The 25440-nt window shown below is 41.0% G+C and overlaps 1 protein-coding gene across 32 annotated transcripts in view; it reads left to right on the top strand.

The window, feature by feature from the left end:
* The window catches only part of RIMS1 (regulating synaptic membrane exocytosis 1), a 246029-nt gene extending 229543 nt beyond the window's left edge, over positions 1 to 16486 (top strand). For all 32 annotated transcript variants that reach the window (XM_017739265.1, XM_017739252.1, XM_017739268.1 and 29 more), the window contains 5 exons: positions 3848 to 3989; positions 9466 to 9578; positions 11920 to 12021; positions 13107 to 13246; positions 13625 to 16486. In XM_017739265.1, coding sequence (XP_017594754.1) covers positions 3848 to 3989; positions 9466 to 9578; positions 11920 to 12021; positions 13107 to 13246; positions 13625 to 13843 — 716 coding nt within the window. In that variant the 3' untranslated portion in view covers positions 13844 to 16486. The remainder of the gene's footprint in view (positions 1 to 3847; positions 3990 to 9465; positions 9579 to 11919; positions 12022 to 13106; positions 13247 to 13624) is intronic.
* Positions 16487 to 25440: the final 8954 nt, after the last annotated feature.

Below are 25440 nucleotides of genomic sequence, written 5' to 3'. Positions count from 1 at the left end.
CATTCCTGCATGCAGAATTCCTTTCACAATTGACACAGCAGAGAAGCAGACAGACCATTTTGGAGTAAATTTTACCTCTAAATGGTATTCAGTATAGAGACATCTTCAGCCTGCACAATGAATATAGTGTAATTTATACAGTTCAGGCAAATAACTGTAATGTATTATAAAATTTAATTGTATGTGTCAAACTAATAAAAATTGGGAGCAGGATCAAGCATTCTCCAATTGATATCCTGACAAGAGCAGAAAATCTTCTCATTATGTCACAGCATAGATACTGAATATTTTATGAACCTGCATTATTCATGTAAAGACAGCATTCCAAAGATATATGCAGAGCTGTTAGATTAACAGTAATACAAGATGAAAATGAAAGGTTTTTTAGAAGTATTATCAATAGCAGGGAAAACACTGGTAGTTGTTTGGATCCCTTATTTCATTGTGCAGTCAAGGCAGCACTGGAATTGTACCCCAGCGTGAGTTCATGTTAGCAGGGCACCTTTAGAAATAGAAGCAGTTCCCAACTCATCTGCATGCTGAGCACCTCCTTCCCTCACAGAACTAGGTTTTGCTGAGTTTACAGGAGCACACTAACAACATAAACCGCCTCTTCACTTTTTGCGTTAAAATTGGAAAAATAATATATTACGTCTTGTTAGATACGAGATGCGTAAGTGACCAAGGTTAAAACTTCCAAAATCTGTGCAACAAGTATTTTGGTTCTTATCCATGGGCAAAAGCAATTTTCTCTATGCCATTAAACTCTTGTGTTTTATCCTTCTGTTGGGCTACTGTTATATTTCTGATTGTACTTCAGAAGATTAAGACTGAGGTTATAAAAGTAAGTAAATTGGAGGACTTTAGTTTTCCTGGGAAACACTGTGGGTCTTAATAGCAATTATAAGGAGAGACAAAAGGATGGTTTTTAATCTTCAACCTGAAAAGAAAAAATATTGATGAGAAATGAGGAAGAAGTAGAATCTGGCACTGTAAGACAGAGAGCAGTGACTTGAAAAGTACTTGGAAAAAGACAGTCTGGTACTTGCAGCTCAGTGAGACAAGGTTTTAGACTTGCTTGTGGCCATACACAAGGATTCCTACTTCATGGTCTGTGCATTTAAAATATGTGGAGCGAAGAGTGTTTAAACAGCAATACCAGTGTTATCCATGACAATGTAACAGTACTCTAAAAAAAATCCACCTGCTGTTTTCAATCTCTACTGTGGCTCAAAGCTAAAATATTAGTTTTTGTAATTTAGTCAATGGATATTTTATACAGTGATTATTTCCATGACTATATTCATTATCTGTCCCAACAACTTGGCTCTCAAGCCTAAGTTTCAGCACCCACCATGTTGCCCAGGTGGTCCAGAACAACATCTCTTTACCAATTTGTGCCAAGAGCATGATGGTCTTATAGCTGCCTCTAGAGTCTCCTCATTTACCTTTCCTGAGCCCTGAACACTCACAAGCAACCCTATTCAGCCGAACACATTTCAGGCTCTACCCTATTATATCCTCCAGGTCATGCTGGCTGATCTGGCTGGCTCCAGAAAAGTAAGCAGGGGTTAAACCACATAATCTCACATGCTTTGTAGGAGCTGATGGAAACAGAGACACTTTCAGACAGGACCTGGTGAGAGAGAGAGAGAGAGAGAGAGAGAGAGAGAGAGAGAGAGATTGAGAAAACAATATGGGTGGAAAATGCATACCTACAGAACACCTGAAAATCCTGCTGTGGAGTACAACTCTGTGCATGACTTATACTTCTTAGGTGCCTTTTGTGTTATTTTTGAGGCTCAGCCTGCCTATTAGCATTGATATGCTGAACACTCCCTCAGTTTTTTAAGAGAAAGTTCAGGACCAAATGTAGCATTTGGGTTTCTATATACAGAATTACTGAAGCTCCAGCAAATCCCTTCCACAGCCACCTGCACTGTGTAAGAGTGGACCCTGGTCTGCCTGGTGTACCTTGCCTACCCTATTCTACCTCACATTTAGCAGCATTGGATAATGTGTTTTCAACTGACCAAGGACTGGGAATATGGATGAGCTGTAGTGGCCCACAGGAAAACCTCAGAGCTGTTGGCCTCATAAGGAAGAAAAGGGTCTATGGAAGTAGCTGATCTCTTCCACTCAGAGGCATTTGAGTGCTGCTTAACGGCCTTAGATATAACAACCCCAGTCTAAAAAGCTTGAGAGGGAAACCACAGCCCATTTCACTGTGGGCATGTCTCCTCTAAGTCCAACATACAAATTCTCTCACTTTGGCCATATTTGCTGTTTCCCCGATAGCTTCAAAGAGGTTCCTCTGATAGCTGTATGGTATGATTTCTCCTTGCCCTTCACCAGCGTGCTGACCCAAAGAGCAAGGGCCAGCTGATCTCCACAGCCTGTTTAAACACCCTGGGCAATGGGCAGGCTATGTGGGGCCTACAAAAGTCTCAAGTTTTATTGTGATGAATAAGATCTGTCAAGATCTGTCAGTTTCAAACATCAACAATGTGCCTGTGAAACAGGAAGGTGAAAAATTTTCAGAGCAATTCAGTCTCCACTGCAAGTGGAGATGGAAGAAATATTTGCTTTTTCAGATGTTTCCCTGAACAGACCATGAAAAAGATGCATGCAGACTTTGCAGAGGTGAATAAAGGAGCACTGAATTGAAGAGGAAAATGCAGAAGAATGTTTTAGCATGAACTTACATGAAACTTTGTCAAATCTAGTACTTTCTGAGAGAAAGTGATGTTACCCATTGAACTTTGGGTTCCTATTTCAAACTAAATGAAAAAAAAACCAGGACACTGAGTTTGAAGACAATACATGTTATTACATCACATGGAGACTTTGGTGGAAGAAATTTGAAGATCATTGAGAACAACTATCATCATCTAGAAGTTTAATTTCTGCTGTGTGACAGCAGAATTCGCTCTACATCAGCCATAACACAGAGAATCTCTAAAGGACTGGAAGCTCTTCTTGCTCAAGGGAAACATGAAAACTTCTGTGTCAAAATCAAATTGCATTTTAAAGGATGTGGGATAGCAGCTTTACCAAATGGATGAAGTCTTTAAACAATTTCAAAATATTTACATTGCTTTCTAATCTTACAGTTGCAAGCCTAGAGTCTGATTGCCCAGAGAGGTTGTGGAGTCTCTTCACTGGAGATACTCAAGAACTGTCCGGACACAATCCTGTGCAATGGGCTCTAGGAAGCAGGGAAGTTGGACCATGCTCCACTGTGATCCTGTCCAGCTTAACCAGTCTGTGGTTTCCCAAACAAATTCCCCAAGAGTTATTTCTGTTTCAGAACTGCTGGGATCATTAAGTTCTGTAAAGTTCACTGTTTACTTTGAAGACATTTTGTGGTGAGAAGTAAGATTCTGCCAAGTCAAAACACATTATTATATTTTTGATAGTAAGTATCTTTGTACCTAACATTTTTCTGTGGAATGCATGAAGGGTTTTTTCCCTTTTTTTATTTTCTGTGAGAATTGTAACTTCTTTTGCAGTCACCCAACCTAGCAAGGTGGCTAGAGGCACATCATCGAGTATGTGGTTAGTAGACAGTATCACGACCTGTGCATTCCACCTGTGTAAAGGTTAATAACGAGACATCTAGTTTCTAACAGTTTGCCCTCATGAAGATCTTCAGGTTGCAGCCTTTTAAAGAGAAGTCATTTCCAGTTTGCGGCTGAGGAAGAGAGATTGCTTCTTCAATTGGAAAAGTCTTTTTATGTTAGTAAATAGTAATGACCAAGTCAGATCACTGTTCTTGTGTGAAAACTGCAAGGAAAGGCTTTGCTCTAAGTTATTCTAATTGCTGCTTCTTTTTCTCTGCTTTCAGAGGCTGGCAGCAAGAAGCTAAAGAGCACGATACAGAGAAGCACAGAAACAGGAATGGCAGCAGAGATGAGAAGTCGTATGGTTCGACAGCCAAGTCGAGAATCCACTGATGGCAGCATAAACAGTTATAGCTCTGAGGGCAAGTAAGTGGCATTAAAAATATCAGTAATGTAGGAGAAGTTTCTAATGTAGTAGAAGTTTCTTTCTCCATTAGTTGGGATGTCCCAAACTCTAGCTGAAGGGGGTGGCTCTGTGTAGAGTTTCTTTCTCTTGAAACATTTGAAAAACTGAAACACCATTTTAGGTACATAACACAAATTTCATGGAAATTGAAATTGAGAGAGGACTTCTTAAGAATTCTCATTTTCCCTGTCATCCAGTGAGGCATTTTGTTCATCAAGACAGCAAAATTAAGACTGCATTATTCGAAACAATACATAGGGGTACTTTTTCTTTGAGGTAAGTTTGGATTACCTCAGAGTTAAACTTCAGATGTTGTATGTGAATCCCTGTGGTTTGAAACTTTGTTCAGCAATACTATATACAAAGAAAGTTTAATTTGGAGTTGTTCCAAATCTCTTATTAAGAACTGTAAACCCAGAGCCCAGATGCCACATCAGCTGAAGTCAGGCAGACAGCTGTGGGGAATGGGGCAGCTGTTTTCATTCACTGCTGAACAATTTGGTATGTAGGAAAGGAGAACAAAAGCAGTTCTTCAAAATGTGAAGGAATACTCCAGCCTCCCCACAGTTCTCAGTGGGACTCTACTGCATGTATCAAGGTACAGTGGTTCCTAGGGAATTCTTAGAAGTTGACTCCCCAAAAAAGGGGGAAATGGGGGTAGGAAAATGCAGCTTTATAGACCCGGAAAAAAATGAGAGATTTGGACTTCCTTGGCTTCATCTTTTTATATGCTTACTGTGTTACCACAATTGCTACTGCACATTGTATGAGGCACAAAGAGCCAAGGCTGCTCTGGTGGTGGTTACAAGGATCTGTGTAAAGGTGCCTCTATCATCAGATCTTCTCACCACCCTAATATTTTTACATCACTGGAACAGGTTGCCCATAGAAGTTGTGGATTGGCTCATCATTGGAGGTGTTCATGGCCAGGTTGGATGGGGCTTTGAGTTACCTGATCTAGTGAAAGATGTCCTTGTGCATGGCAGGGGCATCAAAACTTGATGATTACTAAGGTTCCTTCCAACCCAAACCATTCTATGGTTCTATGATAATGCTAAGAATTTTAAGAGCCATGTAAGAAAAACAGGCTCCATCATGAATAATTCAAAACCAAAGCAGATAAAGATCAGATGAAGAATGAGGGGCAAGAGTAAAATATCCCAGTGTTTTCCCCATTATGATTCCTTGATAGGCCATTACTTTTACCCTTTCAACACTCTGCCCTGCCATCCTCCTTCCTTTCTCTATGCTGGAGTGTCAGTCTGTAAGGCACCAGTTACTCACCTTGGTGACAGAGGCCCCAATAAACTGCACCCTTTAGGGAGGAGCTGAGGGAGCCTGTTTTCCTGGTCAGCAGTGGAGAGGAGAGGTGGGAGCCCAGCACTGAGGGTGAGGACATTTTCAGTGGAACAGCTTAATACTCTGTTCCACCCTCATTGTGTGAAAATAGATTTGGCAGGGCTGGGGCAGCCAAGGTCTGGATCTGGAGGTCACAGCAGGCATCTGGAGGATAGAAAGGCAGAGCCATAAAATACCTGTTTTGAGAACCAGCCTCTGAGTAAGACAGTGAGGAAAGCAAGCTTAAGAAGTAAACAGAGTGCTTGCTTCTTACTGGGACATATTGCAGGCCGGGTGTGCATAGTGGGACCCTGTTGCTGCCTGTTCTGAGCTTCCCCTCCCCAAGACACTTGCCTCTGCCATGTGCACCGAGCTCCTTTGTTCCAAGCGCGGGCAAAACCAAATGTAACTCAAACTCTTTGACAGAGTGTCTGAATGGCCGGTCACCCCGGGTCCGCCCCCAGTCCTCCCCTTTCTCCTTCTCTGAATAAAAGAGATGATCAAGGGAAGGATCCGCCCTCTCTTGGGTCAGCTACTTTCCTGTGACCGTCTCTTGTTGTCTGTCTCATTTGAAAGCTTCTAACTGCAGGGAATTGAGCGAGCAGGGAGCTATATTTCTCCCTCTTTGCTTCTGCTGATGGTATTTGCTTTGCAGCTGATACAGGTACTGATTTAAGAGCTACTAAAGTGCTAGATCGCCCGTGCTACCTCTCTAGGCTGCTCGAGGCTTTCTAAGGCATTAAACCACTAGCTTAGCTGGTAAAAAGCTGAAAAGATACCATCCACATTTAACTCCCCTTTAGAACTAAGTACATCTTTAAACTATCATAAGCTGGTAGTCACACTACCTGTATTGCATGTCTTGTTTCTGCTTCCATAGCTCTTGTGCCTGCTCCCCATCTCCTGCTGCTCCAGTATCAGTTCTGCCTCTGACAATGCTCCTTACCTCAGCTCTCCCATGCAATTGCTATCTTCACATCTGACCCATGTTTGCCCTGCTTCTTTGATCCGAACTTTTAGCACCCTAAGTTCTCACTATGTTTCTGTCCCAGACTTTTGGCTTCATAGTTACCAGCTTATTCTGGTTGATGCCTGATCCTCAGTGTATCTCAGTTTTATTTCCTGACTTCAAACTGTACTTGACCTTAGCCTTAAACATTGTCCCTGACCACCACATCTCTATTCCAGTCTGTGGCAAGAGTAAACAGTGAGTCTAAAGAAGTGAGAACACCATCAATATCTAACAGTGACTCTGAAGGGAAGCCTGGAAGAATGAGCCAAAGGGGGCAGATAGCAAAACTCAGGTGAAACAGTTAAATGTATCTTGCTGCAATGAGAGAAGAGAAATATTCATTAAACAGGACACAATGCTGTAGGCAAAAGGGATACCAGAGGGTTCTGTTCAGTGTGGTGCTGCACTTTGTGGCTTAAAAAACTTCTCTGAAGTCTTCTCTTTTTCTGTGATTCTGTGATTTAGCTATAGATCAAATCCTTAGATGTTCTGGAAATTTACATGAGTTCTACAGAATACTGTTAGTTTACAGCAGCTCTTGGGTTTAGATCACAGTGAGAGAAGAAGGTTAAATGGTTAAAGAAAGATGTACAAGACAACAAGTGTCTACTGTTTAATTATTTCCTCCAAATGCATTACTGGCTTATTTCTAGAACATGAGGTGACACAACTACAAGGAGGAGAGTAAGCTGCATAGCTCTGTCACATAATCAGGGTACATGCACTCTGCCAGCTGATCCTAAAATCCTCTCCCTCATTGTCTGGGCTATTTTTTAGCATTAGAAAAGTTAGCTTTAACTTCAGATGTTATATCTAGTGTGAACACTGAATCAGCTTTTGACAGCACCTTTTATTTTGAGTAGTGAAGCTGTTTGGAAGGGTTTTTTTTCCTTCTTGCAAGATTCCCATCAAAATCAGCAAGATCTTAACTTTGGTTGCTTGAGTAGTGTTTTTTCTGCAGTTCACTCTTCATGTTACTGTAGGTGAGTAATGATGATGATTAGGAAGTGCTTGTGGTAGGTCTGCACTGGTTTCTTGTCCTTCCTTGTATGTGTGTGTACATTGACACTGATTTTACTTCCAGGATCACATAGTTTATTGACAATATCATGCCTCATCCTGCATTTCCAAAGACCAATCAGATGTATAGCTCAGCTATTCCTACAGTAGGTACCCCAGGCACCTTGTCATGTTCTTTTGCTTGACCCTTAACTGGAGTTTAATGAATTAATAAACATTCAGATGAATGTGTACTTCCTACCTTCATTATCATAAGTATAACTAGAAGCGTGCTCTCAAGTGAATATTTTCAATGTTGTTAGTCAATCTGTGGCAAAATATAACACATTTTGTGGAAAAAAGGCCAAAGAAACAAGCAAGAAACTTTTCATAGCAGAGGCAAGAGTGAAAGCCACTGGGGAGAGAAGCAGACCACATCTTGATGTTATGAATTGGAGACCTTGAGCTTCTTTTCCTCCTCCATCTAAAGAAACCATATTTAAAAAAAAAAAAAAATATTTTAAAACTAAATTTCTGTGAAAAAACTTACTTTTTGGAAAATCAGAGTTTTCTAATGAAAAAAGCTGTGCCAAGGAAATGGCATAAAGCTGAATAAGGGGAGGTTTAGGTTAGATGTTAGAAAAAGTTTTTCCGCCCAGAGAGTGGCTGGGCTCTGGAACAAGCTGCCCAGGGCAGTGGTCACAGCATCCAGCCTGACAGAGTTCAAGAAGCATTTGGACAGTGTTCTCAGGCACTCGGTGGGATTTTTGGGGCTGTCCTGTGTAGGGCCAGGAGTCGGATTTTGATGATCCTTGTGGGTCCCTTCCATCTCAGGCTATTCTATGATACTATGATATTTTCTGACCAGCTTTTTTCACAGACAGTCCATAAGTTTATGCAGGAATAAAAAGAACAGTTAGTCTTCAAGAGAGAAATAGACTTTCTCTGTGCAACTACTGGCTTTGCAAAGAACTGTGAATTGAATCGCTGAAGCACACAAGCCTGATGTGCAGAAATCAAAGCTTTTAACACTAGATGCTTTTGGTTTTATAAGGAAGTTTTTTATTATTTATTGCAGTCTAACAGGGAATTTCCTTTGAGGGAGAAGCAGATACAGAGTGGTGGATGGCCTGCTGGGGAATATGTTGTCTATACTTGGTTCAAAGTTTGTTCTTTTATTTCTCATAATTGTTATAAGGAAGTCAAAGCGGAGTCTTCCCACCATGGATCACTCTTTCTCTCTCTCTCTCTCTTTTTTTGTTTTGTTGATTTCTTTTGTTATTGTTTGAAGAGTGTATATCTATTAAAATAAAGTGGAGACTATGGAATATAAGAAAGCAGCTTGGCAAAGCACACATTATAACATCACAGAATAGTTTGAGTTGGAAGGGACCTGTAAAGGTAATTTAGTCTAATCCCCTGCCCTGGGCAGGGCCATCTTCAACTAGACCAGGTTGCTCAAAGCCCTGTCTCACCTGGCCTTGAATGTTTCTGTATATGCTGTGCTGATGTGTTACAGTTCAGTTTGTATCCTGAGAGAGGAGTGGGTAGCAACTGTAGATACAGATTTGTCTGCCAGAATATTTTGGCTAGTGAGTGGCATTAGGTTTAGCTCCAGTCACCACTACTACTACCTGCCAGTTTGCTGCTTCATTAAACAGCTGCAGCAATCAGATTAATTTAGTGCATACATCTGTTTTCCCTATTTGTTCTTACTGATGCTGATGGGGTTTGGATCTCTGTAAATCACACACTCACTGATGAAGAATAGGCTATTAAATTTCATGAAGCTTTTTATGTTTTCTCAGACAAGGTCAATCATAGTCTATTTACCTGTCAGACTTCACTGCTTCTGGACACCTCCTTAGCAAGACCTATTTTATGGACTACTTTGAGTCGATGTGCAGAATTTCTCTACACTGCTTTGGGGTCCATGGGAAACGTATCCTTCCTGATGCTGCAGAATGATTTGTGCTTGTGTATCCTGAGCTGCTTGCTTTGTATAAGTAGTACTTTTGAAGTAAATACTGTAGGATGACAGAAATTAATCATGTTCTTATGCTTAACCAGCTTTTATTTTGTTTCAGCTTAATATTTCCTGGAGTACGGCTGGGCGCTGACAGTCAGTTCAGTGATTTCCTCGATGGACTGGGACCTGCACAGTTAGTAGGCCGACAAACACTAGCAACCCCTGCCATGGGTAAGAATGATACGTTCTCCTCTGTTAAATGAATAATAAGACAATTAACTAATGCACACACTGGCAGACTACAGCACCAAAAAGACTTTTACCAAGTGTCTTCCTTCATTATCAACATGATTGTCCTATATGCAGTTACCGGTGTTCCTATCATGGCAGCATTCAAAGTGGGGTGAGAAACAGTATTTGCTCCATTTGGGGTATTGGCTAATCTTACTTGCAATTTGAAGATAGGGGTTTTACTTCCCACACAAAATTATTGTGGCTTCTCCAGTTGTAGTTCACTGCAAAATCTCAACTGTTCAGAGTTTGTATTTACTTGAAACAGATTATATTGGATGTGACAGGGTTTCTGGCCAAACTGCACTTTTCCAAGCTTAGTTCATCTAACTCCAGAAAGTGAAACTTCTGGAAACATTTGCAATGCCCAATAATCAGTCACTGATAATGCCAGTGCTTGTCTTGAGAGACACAAAATCCTTTTCTTCAACAGCTGCCTGGGGCTATCTGTGATCTCTGTGTTCCAGACCACTCTGTAATTTCCTTTAGCAGCATTAGCTGTAGCTTGTTTATGAACAGAGTATGAGTTGTATAAGGAGTGCAAGAGTGCAGGACTGTGTAAGTATCTTTGGAAAGATTTGGGGTTGGGGGTTTTTGGGGTTTTTTTGTTTATATATGAGCAGTTCTTAGACATGCTTTAGGATGCTAATTGACGACTCCTTGATACACTACTGTAATGATACTTCTGCTGGAAATTATAAATAGCCAATACTTCAATACAACTGTCTTGGGAAAACCAGCTTTAGGAAGGGCTACTGAGATACATTTGAAAAAAAAGAGAGAAACAGAAAAAAAAATTGCAAAAGACACTGTTCCCTTCCCAACTCATAAGCAGAAGGAAAACTATCTTGAGAATGCTCTGAGTACCCTCTAAGGCAAAACTTGCTGTATAAATCTAAATGACTGCTACTAGAGCATTAATAATCATCAAACCTATTAAATTAATATTTTATTATTATTATGGAAGAAAATATATTTGTGAGATTGTTTGTCCAATAAATATCTAAATGGCTTTTTTGGTATGTGTACAAGGGTCTTCTTCTGTCTCTTTATTTTAATCTTGTTTTGCGACTAAAGATTTTTCTGCAGATAACTTGAGTAAAACATTTATTTGGACTTTTTTTAGAACTGTATCTACTACAGGCTCAAGTTTTGGCCCCCAGAAAGCTCTCCATCATGTTTTTTTACAATTTTTAGAAGACCTGCTCCGTGCTATCCTTTCACCAGTGATGATTTGAAAATGTTTGGATTATCGCTCCCCCTTCTGGTTCCCTGTTGCATATTTTATTTTGGATATGAGATACAGTGATGTGCTCTTAAAAATGCTTGTTGGAATTTTCCTCTGAACTATTTTTAGTGAAGAACACGACTGTGTTTATTCAAGCAGAGTTTAATGATAAAAAAATCTTTGCTGCTGTTCTGTCATAGTTCACATACCAAGGTATAAACACTGCTTTAATATGCTGTTAGAGAAACATGTAAAAATCCCATGCCCAATTAATTTCAAAATGCTCTTTCTCTAAATCTAGACCCCAAATTCTACAGTTCAGGACTACTATTTGTGAATTTGGTTTTTTAGACAATTAGAGCTTACATCTCAAATATATACGTCCTCATATGTTTCATGGATATAGTTCATTTATTTGCTCAAGTGTCATGTAGCTGCCTATGCCATACTGTGCATTTTTTTTAAGTGGCCTATTTTAATCTATTTTGATCTAAGTTAGATTTCTACTCACCTGATTTCATGATATATGAAAGCATAGAGACATAACGCTTTGAGCATCAGCACATAGTTTACTGCCCTTTTATTTTATTGATCTAGATCAGAACAGTGCTTGGTCTCAGAGCAAGCAGTTTCCTTTTTCTGCAGGAAATGTCATTTGTCAAAACTCAGGCAAGGAAACAGGTTTGACTGTTTAGAAATGAAAGCAGTTTCTTAACATGTTGTGACATTTTATTCACACCAAAAATGTGTGTGGAATATTGATAAAAATGGAAAAATTGTCACGTGTGTGCTTGGTGGAGACTTTTGAAGAAAAAAAATACCTTTTTAGCCGGTATGAACTGTATACCTAGAGAGGGCACCATGCTCCCTAATTATATATTATTTAGTCCTTTTTTAATAATGGAGAAGCTAAACGGATCATCAGGAGACGCAACAAGCACAGTAATACAGCAGAATAACATCATACTAGTCTTTCTCCTTCTCACTCTTATACCTTGTCTCCTGTGCTGTACTGCTTCTCTAAAATGTGAGTTTCTTTCTTCTCCTTCTCAGGTGACATCCAAATTGGAATGGTGGATAAAAAAGGCCAGTTAGAAGTAGAAGTCATTAGAGCCCGTGGCCTCACACAAAAACCTGGCTCCAAATCTACCCCAGGTATGGAAAAATAATAGACAATATATGAATAGAAAACAACACTATGAAATATACCGATGAACTGGGGAATGGATGCTTTTTGAGCTCCTTGTTAGTTGTCACTACCTTTGCATTTGTTTGGTTTGCTTTTCAACAAGGAGTATGTGCGTGGATATATCCTTGCTACCAATGTCCACTTCTTACCACCTTGCATCTGCCAGTTGCATGCTACCATTCAAGGAATCATTTTCAGCAACTCAACATCTGTTCTGGAAGGAACATTTGTAGAAATATTTCTGTGTAACTTAGGCAGGTTATATATCTCAGAAGGGCTTTGTCTATATAGCTGAGGTTTTTTGTGTTTGTTTGCCATGAAAAGAGATGGAGAACAGGTGAAAGTGCTTTGAAGAAACAACTTAAACGCACGTGTCAGGGTCTTCTGTACATAACAGTGCCTCAAGGCAGCAGTTTGTGCTAGTGTTAGTGTCAGTGTCAATTATTTGTATCATGTATATTGTAATAATATTGAATCATTTTATAAGGACATTTGTTGAACTTCTAGTTATTTATAGAAATAATTATTAGAGGAGATTTAGAATCAATAGACCAACCACTGCTTATTGTAACACCTGGAACAGTTCTTTTAGATAACATTTAGTGAAAATGGTACTTTGCAATCTCCTTAGGAGCTAGAGATGAAAGAGCAATTCATGTGTGTGTCATAGGAGTGGCATAGTTTTAAATATTCCTTTTGCTTTGAACTATCTCTGACCCCTAAGCATTTATAGAGACTCCAGAATAGCCATCAGTGACATTTAATTCCTGGAAAAACAAAATGTTTTTAAAATGACAGACATGAAGTGTAATTGTTGTTAGTAACATCTTAGATCACTACATTCAAAGTTTATAAAAATCAATTTGATTTCTTGTGGGCTGTGTCATCTGTTTTATGAATATAATTGTATTCAGATTATACAACTGCAAAGATACAATGAAGATAAGTTGTGCCATTTTCTCTCCACTCTGCTTCCTTTTAAGGCATTTGTCCTCCATTTCAGATGTGCACCCTAAGTCCAAATATAACATTCTTGATGTTCTGTCTGCAGCTCCGTATGTCAAAGTGTATTTACTGGAAAATGGAGCATGTATAGCTAAGAAGAAGACAAGAATTGCAAGGAAGACCCTTGATCCTCTGTACCAACAGACACTGGTTTTTGAAGAAAGTCCACAGGGTAAAGTCCTTCAGGTCAGTTTCTTCTTAATCCCATTTTAGGCTGTCATTTGCATGTTTACTTAAATTTAACCAGTATGTATAAATCCATTCCAACTTACTAAGCATTTAATTTTATAAATACCATTAAACACATCCTTGTGGCTTGTGGTTTCAGACTTGCAAAATGTCTTATTGCATGGAACATTTCTCTTTTGTTGACTCTTGCTCCTGTCCTGCCATGAGGTTTTCCCATGAAAGGGAAGTAATCATTCACTCTTGTGAATAACATTTTCCTTATGCTAACATATATAATAGCAAGAGTGAACATACATAAGCACGGGTTTAAGTATATAACCCTGTGTGAGCATGGATTTGGGGACAATCATGAACCTTAATTTTATGTTCTTCCAGGTAATAGTTTGGGGAGACTATGGCCGAATGGACCACAAATGCTTCATGGGAGTTGCCCAGATCCTTCTGGAGGAATTGGATCTGTCCAGTGTGGTAATAGGCTGGTATAAATTATTTCCACCTTCATCGCTAGTGGATCCAACATTGACTCCCCTGACACGCAGGGCTTCCCAGTCATCTCTGGAAAGTTCGACTGGGCCTCCCTGCATTAGATCGTAGTAGCAGGTGCTGTCTATTCAAAACATCACCCAGGATAACAATTGGAATCAGATATTCACATGATCAAAAAACACTGTTGGAGAGAGACAATCACTTCTGTTTTTGCTTGTAGTAGTTATCCAAACATATGTCTGTCTGTTGAGAGATGGCTTAAATTGACAGAACAAAGGTATATCACATACAGCTAATCTATTAGCAGCTATCACTGATGCTTATAATGATTTAAAAAGAAAAAAAAAAAGAAAGAAAGAAAGGAAAAAGAAAAAAGAGAGGGACCTTTAGATTCGACCTAAGTCAAAGATGACCCAAACTGGAAGCTCTCACTCTGTTAACAATGTTGTATTTTTCACATTTTGAGAGCCCTCAAGCAGTGTTACCTTCCTGGTGTTTCAGCAGTTTTTCTGTACTTGTCACTTCCACTAGTTTTTTGCCACGTGATTCTGCTAGTTTTGTAGAAGTCCTCCCAATGCTAACAGAGACCCTTCCTTTCTTTTTCTAAACCAAACAAAAAAGGGCTGAAGCATATCTCTGTAAGCATCGTTAAAGCGTTCAACAGCCACAGTTACAATTCCAGAGAGTTCAAATAGTTTCTCAGTTCTGGTACTTACAAGTCTCTCACGCGGGAACCCAGAACAAATACCAACCTAAGTTATATTCTTAAAAATAAAAATCATCACAGTGCCACTTTTTCTTTGTAAAAAGCAGATATGTTTGCATTATATATATATAATAACTTTTCTGTTTATGATGTTTTGCATGGAAGAATTTTGAAGAATTCTGCAACTACTGCTGGGGACTGGTATAAAGCAGCTTTAGTCTTAATTTTGACATTGAATATGTTACTGGTAATGCAATTTTCCTCCTAGAAATGGAGAGGAAATACTTACGTTTCTGTGTATAAATGTATATTTGACTTCCCAAAATGTTGACCAGGAATGAATTGAGCATATGACACTTTCAGCTGTACCCAGGCTTCTCTGATGTGTGTCGCTTCAGACGCACCTGTCTGCCCTGGATAGAGCATGGTATGAGTTGTTCAGTGTTTCACTGGAAATTCCAGTTGAAATATTCTGCACTTAATAATGTTTTTATCAAATTTTAGTTTACATTTCTTTGAGATTGATGCAAGCACAAGGCTTGATTTTTTAACGCAAGATATCTTACTTTTTGGAGAAAAAAACAATCAAATTTCAATTTGCTTTTTATTCATCTGAGTTCTTCTTGGCCTTGAAATCCCTTGTGATATCCTGTAAATGTGCGAAGAACTGCAGATTCCTGCAGGTGCATTGGTATGTTTCCCCTCCTTTTACAGGCCATTAAATTTTGTGATCACACAAATAGAGCAGCATGACTTGGAACTGTTCAAAGCTGCATGCACGTTTTGTAAAAAGAGATGAAAAAGGTTATTTAATAATGTATGTTAGTTCCACATAGGCCAGCTTGTATGTTGCATGTACTTGTACAGTTTGCTCGTAATTACTATACTGAAGTAACCAAGAAATCTAAGCCATCCATTTTTCTTATAGACATTTTGCAGGTTTTAGCCAGGCTAGGTCTGTGGGTCTGGTGCTAAATGTCTATAGATGGACTTTATTTTTTACCCTATGGAAAACGTGATGTAGTACGGACCAAATTCCTTCTAATAACTATTTTGGTGTAGATTCCTACTGTGGGGCTGTAACACATGTAGAAACTGTGTACACACTAGGTTTTAATTTATAGACATACTGCCTGCACCAAGTGAACTATTTATTATTACTCAACACATGGGAATTATTCTGCCCATCTTTCCATAGGGCACAGATTGGTTACTGCTCGACCTGCTGAGCAGGAAGAACTCAAGCACTGGTGCACTACTACTAGATCCTGTTCTGTCTTAGTGGCCAAAAACCAACTAGCTATAATTCGATAGTATCTTTCTATTTTGACCACTTGTCTTAACACTCCCCTGTGCTTTTAAATGAACTTCCAACTCATGTTATGTAAACATGTTTAATAAAATTTCCTTTTCATGTCCAGTGTAGTAGTTGTGCTCTCTGTATGTTCTGAGGTTCATCTGTGATTCTGCTTGCTGCAGGACTGTGTGAAATGTGTTAAGGACAGTAAAATAAGTAATTTCTATGGTTCTTTTGATTGCTGTAATAGTGTATGTTGAAATCTGGGGCCAAAAACTGAGGCCTGGTGAAAGTCATGTTTGGTTGGCTTCCTTTTTCCTGAGAGAGGAGCCAAATTGTGCTCTCATTTGTTGAAGCAGGCAAATTGAAGTTTAAAAAAAAAAATAGCCAAATTTTTATCTGTTGAAATAAAATCAGTTTGTTGGAGAGGAATGATGTGGTGGCTGCTTGTAGTAGGGCAGCGGGGCTATACAAGTCAGACACCAGGTCTCCACTTGGTGTGTGCTGAACCTTTAAGATATGAGAACAACTACAGACCTTTGGCACTTTTTAAACCCATGACTATGCCCTTGTATTGTAATGCTGTTATGAACAATGCTTTATAGAAATTTACCTGAGAGCAGAATTTGGCACTAAAATTTTGCTAGAGAAGCAAAGATTATGTACTTTTTTTTTTAGTTTTCCATGTCCCACAGATACCTGATCACAATTTAAAAATAACATAAAGACAGTATTGCCTCACTTTGAACACTTTTGTTTATTACTCTATTTAACTGAATACATGGTTAAGATACTGAAAAAATGACTAATTAAACATGGTAAATCTCTGAACAAAAGGCATGTTATTCTGTGTGGTGGGAGTGATCTGTTTAAATACAGAATTTGTCATGCTGTTGCAAAAAGCCCTCAACTTCATTAATCTCATTACTTTGAACATTGTGTCCAATAGATACCTTTTCCTTTCTGATCCTGAGAAATAAATTAAGTCCAGCATTTCTGATCTCCCCCTAGAGGACAGAAAATATGGCAGCAAAAGAACATGCTGAACTATTTCATTTATGGTGTTTCTGATGAACAGGGATCATAAATGCCAAGATTGCAGGAATGAGGTAGTAGAGCATGCTAGGTCTGATAAGTTGTGTGCTGGACTCCTTTACCAGGGAATGCTGTGCTTTAAAAACTCATTGCTGAGTGTTGGGATTATAATACACAAATAAATCAGCTGAAGTTCCCTCTTGGTTTTCTGTTAAGAATGCAGTATTGCCTAATATATATGTCATGCAGGGGAAAAGCAAAGATTATTAACTCATAATCCCTGCCATATAATCAGACAGTTATTTTCTTTGTGATGAGTAAATGTTCTAAATTTTATAATGAAATGCAAATTTATGTCTGTCTTTGTGGGCAGAGGAAAAAGCTTTTGGCCTTAACCTTTGTGTTAGAGAGGCATCAGAACTACTGTGAGTGGGGAGGACAAACCACAGCTTCATTACCTCCTGTCTTTGTAATTCACAGAGAAATTACATGTACGCTTTTGCTGCCTGTTTTCACAAACAAACGATGGTCTCAGAAGTCACGTTCAGCCCAGGTATGATATATCTCATTACTTTGAACATTGTGTCCAATAGATACGTTCAGCCCAGGTATGATATGGTATACACAGAAGACATTCAGTGGCTGTTCTGTGTCCTCCACGATTTTACTTACAGCCTGTGACTTGTCCTCTATGAAGTTGTCTGTTTGCAGCTCCTGCACAGTCATTTATTCCACTATCTACAGCCCATTTAGCTCAAGGAAAAAGAATTATGGAATTTGTACTCTTCTTTTGCTTTAAATGAAGAAAGTCATGGCAGTCTTCCTTTAAAGCCCCAAACACTCACTCCATCATACCCTACTATAATTCTGCAAGCATAGCAGAAAGCAATCTGCTTTCTACTGTTGTCAAAGGATGTGATTTCTCAAGCCAGATGATGAGCATTCTGGTTGTCATAAGTGATTAAAACCCTTCTAACAACTATCAAGAGTAGAGTCTAAATACTTCACTCGCAGCCCATCAGCTACCTTCTAGGAGAAAAAGAAAATCCACAGGTTATGAATTAATTTTCTCAGTGTCTGCAGGAATGACCACGTATGCTGGTAGTTAAATACCATGCTTATGAAACAGGTTGTGTGTGGCAGGCATGTCACACAGATCAAATGGTCTTCTGAGTTTTGTGATCCAAACTCCTCTCTGGGGTGCCAGAGACAGGAGGGGACACTGCCTTCTAGGTGATGATAATTATTCAGCTGCAGACCTCAGTCTAATGAAATGCTCCTTAGTTAGGTATTTTCTAGTCATTGGTATGTTTTGAAGCCATAGTTGCGCATTGGGACATCATACCTTATACATTCTGCCTCGTCAGGTCAATATGTCTTAGAAGATACTGAGGGAAAGGGCATAAATTTGTCAAAATCTGTAGACTACAGTTTACCAATACAGAAATTCAAATAAGGCAAATATACAGCTGTATTTTTACCTCTGCTAGTATGAGAAAGGCATTCTCAACAGCCAAGTCTTTTGGAGGTTTCACTGCTTGCTTCTAGAAGAGTGACACACACCTAAGGTTTCACAGAACCTCTTAGATGGCCTCTAGAAAACCTGCCTTCAAAAGGTGATGAGCAGCAGCTCATTATTAGAATATCCATTGGACAACTCAGAATTATTTATTCTGATTACTTTTAACATGTTGTCAGAGACTGAAAATAGTTCATGCCTCAAACATTGATATAAAGTTTTGCTCATTATAAAGAAGCTACAACCGAAGAAGCATCCCTGAAGAGTGGGACTTTGGACTGAAAGTCCAACTGTTGATTAGATAAAGGGAAACACATTGTTCAGTCACCTCAGGCTGAGGGAAAGGTGTGCATCCACAAACGGCCAAAGCCACCTGCTGCAACTATCCCCAGTTGAGTTTGGGGTGGAGGGAGAGCACAGCTCACAGAAGCCAGGTTTACACAGACTCCCTCCAACCGAGAGGGGAGGAGGAGGTTTTGGGTGCATGGTGTAACCTCTGGTGAGAGGCAATAAACACCCATCCTCCATTACACAAACTGGCCCAGCTGTGGAACCCCCAACCCCACAGGGCACATCCACGGGACTTTCGCATGAGAGGCTTGGCCCCACAGGGCTGCACGTGGTGCAACAGACCCAGAGTCTGCTGTGAGAGACTGACCCCCCCTCCAGGGGGCCATGGCCGTACATGCCCACCCAGCCTGAGCACAGAAACCCATCGGACTCTGTGCCTTCTGAGGGGACCTTCACCACCAAGAAGACCAGCTGGAGAGGATCAACGGGACATCTTGGGGTCCACAGAGTGGTGATCTTTTCCTTATTCCCTGTCACTCTTTCTGTCCCCCCCACCTATTTTCTACTTCTTTCTTTCTTTCTTTCTCTCTCTCTCTCTCTCTCTCACACATATTTACCATCAAATAAACCCCTTACTATTGTCACTGGCATATGGTCTCATTTCCACCTTAATTTGGGCAGAGGCATTTCTAAGAACCTTAAAACTGGATCATAACACGTCTACAGCTCTAGAGCCCTGCTAAAATGCAGTTACAAACCAGTAGTGGCCCACATGGTAAAGAAGTGGTCTGTAGTGAAAGGCTGTGTGATATCACCATCTGTGTGGATTTTCACTAAGTCTAAAATCATTCACTTCAGTGAAGACTGAGTCTTTTTTTCACATTTCCTTCTCATTTATATCAGTGGGATATACTGTGACTTTGAGAACCTAGTTACAGGTTTCTCCACTCATCATTTTTTGATTAATTAAATGGGGGTAAGTGTAATTCCCCATTTCAGAGATACTGCATAAATACAGAAAAAGCAGAACATAAATGTTCAAAAAGCATTTGTGAGGTCCTCAGGGATATAAATGATGTAATAAGATTCCATCATCTTCTGGCTCCCAAAGCCTTTTTTACACTGACAAGTATCGGGAAGGAATATCTTCTCTACTGAACCTTGTCACTCTACTTCAGCTACAGCCAAATAAAAGTTCCTGAGCCACACACCTAAGCAAGATACTGCAATTTATTTAGCTGAGGCCAACTCCTGTACAAAAAGTTTTTAATAGAGAAGATGGCTCATGTTCCAGACTCCTACTCTTCAGGAAGTACAGCAGCGCTATCACCTCTGCATTTCCAGCACCCTTCTGTTGTCTGGTCTGACTGGCCTAGGCTGCTTCATCACAGCAGGTCTCCACAGAACCAAGATGCCTGTGTCCATGTTAGACCACTAATTATGGAAGGCAGAATAATAATCCCATTTAGAACAAGCTCATAGAGAGGGCAGTTAAGACAATCCTAGATATTTTAAGAACTCTTGTCATGCAATTTAAACCAAAAATGAAGATTTTCAAATTAAGCAAATATTGTAAAATAGCAATTCAATTAAATGTTACAGTATATACTGAAAAAAAAATTTAGAAGTCTGTTAAAGAACTATATTTGCATACTATAGAAGGAGTGTCCACACAGAGGGAAAAATATAGCAGTATTACACTAGCATGTAAGAACAAAAAAGATCTAGTGATTCTAGTGATTCTCTAGATTCAGAGTGAGAGATAGCTTGGAGGGGAACATTTTCTAAATATTAGTTACTGAGCAAAGTCTGTTAGAAGCCAAAGCCAGCAGCAGCATTATACTTAGACTTCTGTTTGTTAAAGCTGCAGCAAAAGAGAGAGCCCACGAACATCATCCTCTAGTTTTAGAAAGGGGTGCATTTCTTCCGGAGTGACAGACAGGGTCTGAGACTAAGTGAGCAACCCTTGAGTGCATAGGAATGGCAAAGCAACACAAAAGAAAATAATGGCAATTACAATAAAAAATAAGTGCTTAAAAAACATGTAAAATACTTTCTTAGGATTTTGAAGGCCTGAGAATGCAACCCTGAATTAGACAGAGAACATCTGGATTTGGAATGAGTCCCCAGATATCCTTCATACTACAGGTCAGAAGGATGGCCGCTAGCAGAGTGCTACAGAGGCAGCTTTTTCTAACAGTGCAGTTTTCACGTACAGCTTGCCCACACTTTTTTCTTTATAGATGGTCTGACGTGCACTGTGTGTGAGCTTAGAATTAAGGGGATATAAAGGTCGGTATATTTAATCTCAAATTCTGTATTGTGTAAGAGAGTTTCTTGCATTAGCCCTGATAAAGTTTTGCATACGATGTTGAAGAAGTCAGGTGCTCTGTAATGGGTAAACCAGTAAGTCAGAAACAGGTTCCCATGGAAAGCAGAGCAGAAGTTTGGGGAGCACAGAGGGGGAGGAAGGAAGGGACAGAAATAGTGCCTCTGTTCATCTGGGGTGACCAAAAAGGGAGACCCGGGGAAATTCTGGCACAATTGCTTGGCCCCTGTCTTTTTGACTGAAAGCTCCAAAAAAAAGTGGCTGCTCCTTAAAGCCTTGTGGGTGGCGGTGCACATCTTCCTGAAGGGTCAAGGGATTTGGCCCAATTTCATTGCTTTGGTATTGGAAACAGCAGGGCTTGTCAAAAAGATGTGATGCACTGTTGACAAGGTGGTGTTAGGTCATAGGTTGGACTTGATGATCTCAAAGGTCTTTTCCAACCTAGCTGATTCTGTGATTGTTTTTCTTTCTAACAGGTGACTCTCTAGGAGTTAACCAGGACAGAAGAAGTAAGTTGATGGCACAAATAATCTTTTGAGTTGCTCTGTACCTAGTCTCAAGAGGCACATAAAGTCTGTAATTGCTGGGAATAGGAAGCATCAACAAGCTTCTCACAGGCAGCTTGAGAGTGGCTTGTTGACCTCTTTTGCTTCTTTTTACCTGGTAGGAAAAAGGTCCTGAGATTTGTGAGACAGCTGAAGTACAGTATCTGCTCTTCTAGAAAATGTAAGAAATTTTCTTATTCCCTCCTCTTGTCCTTTTCCTGATCATTGCTCTTGCAAAACTGTGAGGCTGAGTTTAGTGTAGTTTGGTGCCTGGACTCAGCTTTCAGTTGTTCTGCTCCAGTGCTGACAGCAGCCCACTTGATCCCTGAGCCTGTTGGTGGAACAGACCAGCATTCCTAAGCCATTCATATTAAAACACAAATAATGCAACCCTCAGGCCTTTTTTCATTCATCATGTCCATGAAAAGACAGGGGGAAGAAACCCAACGAATTTTCTTTTGTTGGAGGGCTCGAAACAGAATTAAATTACAGCTGCACCAGACGTCGCTGCTGTGCTATCCATATAATCCTTCAGCTCCACTATACATGCGGGCTTCTTTGTTAGATGTCTGCTATGCCATTCTTAAATCATACTTCTGTAAAACAAACCACAAAATGCAAAGGAGGAGAGGGAGATGTCACCATAGCAGGGCTTAAGCTTCTTCTCCCTTTGTTCTTCAGGTGGTATCTCCCCTCACCCCTCAACCCCTAGCACTCATCTTAGTCTTGTTCTCCCATCATTTTTTTGTGTGATACCAGCTCACAGCTGAATCTTGTCATCTCCAGAGAATACCTCTTAGATTGGACAAGATTTACATTTCTTCAGAGAGTGAGAGTGAATGGAGGAAATCAGAGGATTGTTGAATACCTCACGTCTCTGGGGCTGCTCTTCAGTTTGTATGGAAGAGGGCTTTGGTGGGATCGATGCTGCATTTGTCCCTACTGGGTCCCTCGTGGAGATGCTTTGGCGGCACTCTGCCAGCACCTACACGTGCACACAATCTCACCTTCGCAGGCAGTCATGAACAGCCACTCATGCACACAGTCTGTGCATGAACCGGAGACAAAGAGGCGAGAGGGGTTCTTTGCATGCAATTCCAAGGCGTTTAATGGCAACACACCCAAAGGGAACAGAGGCAAGAAGAGCAACCAAACCGAAAGCCCGCACCAGTTTTATCCTGAAAACTCCCAAAGGAGGGCAGAGCATCCAAAACCAATAGTCTGAGGGCTATGGGGCAGAGGCAAGGCTGAATGATGTAACAGGGGCCAATGGGAAAAGGGATGGGAGGGGGGAGAGGGCCAGTGACCAGCAGAATCTAGACAAAGGGAGAACTTTCTAGCACAGTGTTGTAAGGAGAGACCACTTTTAAGGCAGCTTGGGGGGTGTAAATTGGACTTAGCCACCGCAACAAGTTTGTACGTGGCTGGTCTTGTGGCTGGTTTAATATCACTATTTCCTCCCCTCACATATCTCACGCACACTGTGCATTTTTTAGACTCTGTATATGCTTTGTCTAAGCTGTAGAATGTGGAACTTGGCCACTGATTTCAATGAGGCTGAATCCAAGGTGCTTTTGTGAGAAAAGGTGCCTGACACACACAGTGCACACGGCTCTGCTGGTGACAACACCCAAAGCAGGAGGCCAGCCAGCCAGTCCAGCTATGCAAAGCACAGGGCTTCATCTTCCTTTCAATGAGGCAACGATCCGTGCTGTGACAGCAGAGGTGACAGCCTCTGTCTGTGACAGGAGGACATCGCCTGGCTCACGGAAGAGTCTCCTCATTTTTTATTTTTCTAATGCACATGCCCTAGCAAGTAAGAGCAAAAGCTGGCATCTTCTGGGAACCCGCCGGCTTCAGAAGAGCAGCCACAGAGCACGGCACTGGGCTATGACAGCCCAGGTGGCCCGGGGATGGCCGAGGGGCAGCAGAATGGAAAACCTGCCGCCACAGGCTGCCCAGCCCAGGCCTTGCAAGTACTGTTAATAATGTAGAGACATAAATCTGCTTGGGGAAACGCACTTAGAGGGAAGCGCTTGGCTGCGAACAGCGGGAAAGGACCAAGAGCCTGCGGGCCCGGGCCGCCCCTCGCCCCTGCGCGGGCCCCGGCGGGAATGCGGGAAACGGGCGTCAGCCTTTGTCAGACGCTTTTTATGGGAGAGAACGAGGAAAAAAAAGCAGCTGTGTATTTTTTTCCCAAGTGTCGGATGTTCACTGCGTGTGCAGTGAAATCGGGTGTGTGATCACTGGTTGTGCTTGTCTGCTGGGTTACATGTAGGAGCTCTCAAAACAGGCGAAAGTTCTGAAGAGGAATTCATAAAGCATACAAAAAAATAATGGTTATATTTAACAGCTCACCCTGTTCTCTGATTCAGTAATGATTATGAACTCACTTAAATCAATGCAGTTCCTCTAAGGAGTGTTTAAAAACCACATTTTTCCCCATTCCTGCATTATTTGCAGTGGCTGCTCTGACAGATTAATGTCAGGCTACTGTGTCGTTCGGTGACAAGCCTCATTTTGTTTTCCAAGTGCTGCTTTTATTGTTAGACTGTGCTGTACCCTCGCTACACCTTCGTTACTTTCTGATTAAGCTGCAAGTCAGATACATCAGGAGAATTTCTTGCAACCAGTGAAAGCTTGTGCTCGAGTATTATTAAACTTCCATGATAACCTGTTAAGGAGAAAAAAGAAGGTATTACTGCTGACAACCAAAATGGTGTGAAAACTCATGTACTGCTTATCTAGCTGCTAAGAAAGCTAAGTCAACAAGGGCATAAAATGAAATATTGTGCTCAGTGAGAGGGGACAAAAAAGCAGGCTGGATTTGGGGAAGCAAGGTCTAGTTTGACACCTGACCCATAAAAAAACCACTCAGCACTATGAAGGACCTGAAGCAGGGAACTGCCCAGGACTGGTTTGTGTAGCCCCATATAGCTTAGCATGGTCTTTGAGTTGCCAAATGAATGGATTGAAATCTACATACCTTCAGCTCACCAACATCCTCAAAGAGAAAAAATTAAATTCTTCTGGGATTTGGGCTCAGAGAAGTTTACAGTTCAGCTGAAGGCCAGCAGACGGTGCAAATGTGCAAGGGCCGAGCCCTAAGGCGAGTGCTAGAGCTTCTCTACACAAGTCACAGTGGGCCTAACAACACACAGCCCTGGCTTAGGACTCTAACCCAGCTGTTGGGAATCTAAAAAGGGAGCACAAGCAAAAGAATGACAGTCAACTTGGTCTAACACTGAGAGTCAGCAGGGGACAACATGCTTTGCTACTCCCCGCTTGTGCAGCTTCAGCAACAGTGTTCTATTAGATGGCAATGAGAGAAGTGCTTACTTGTTATAAAGCGCTTTGGAAGATCCCAAGCATTAAAGTCTGCAACTGTCAAACCTACCAGTTCTCAAATTAGCTGGTGTGACAGGGTAGCTGGACTCGGTGTCGGCCTTGCACTAGGTTAGCTGGTGTGACAGGGTAGCTGGACTCGGTGTCGGCCTTGCACTAGGTCCCAGAACAAAACTTCCTACACTTAACCCTGCATTTCCATCTTCTTGAAGCTCCCCTCTTCCTGTGTAAGACACAGGAGGTCACAGAAAATGTCCTTGGAACTTTCCCCCAAGCTCCAGGAGAAGAGGCCGTTCCAGGGGACATGACTAGTGTATCCTTATGTCCTGGCAAGGATTACTTGCTAGAAAAGCTGCTCTAGTTAGTGATTGGCACAGCTTACAGCAGCCTTCAACCTGCTCCAACACGCTCTGAAGTGAGGACAGCTGCAGGCAACACTTATTTCTTTTGAACTATGCTCCAGTCTGATGTGCACATGCTGCCCTTCAGCAAGCTATCACAATTGCAGGCAGAGAAGGGAGGGCCTTGCCTGCAAGCTACAGCCTCCAGTTGTGAAGCCCTCTCACTTCCTCGTGAATGGGACTGGTGAAAGCCTGCCGAGTTGGCTTCACCTGGGTATGCAAGCAAGATTCAGCAGG

Source organism: Corvus brachyrhynchos, unplaced genomic scaffold, assembly GCF_000691975.1.
Source record: "Corvus brachyrhynchos isolate BGI_N302 unplaced genomic scaffold, ASM69197v1 scaffold136, whole genome shotgun sequence".
In the NCBI taxonomy this organism is placed as follows: Eukaryota; Metazoa; Chordata; class Aves; order Passeriformes; family Corvidae; genus Corvus; species Corvus brachyrhynchos.
The sequence above is the reverse complement of the archived record's forward strand: the minus strand, read 5'-3'. Positions and strand labels throughout refer to the sequence as shown.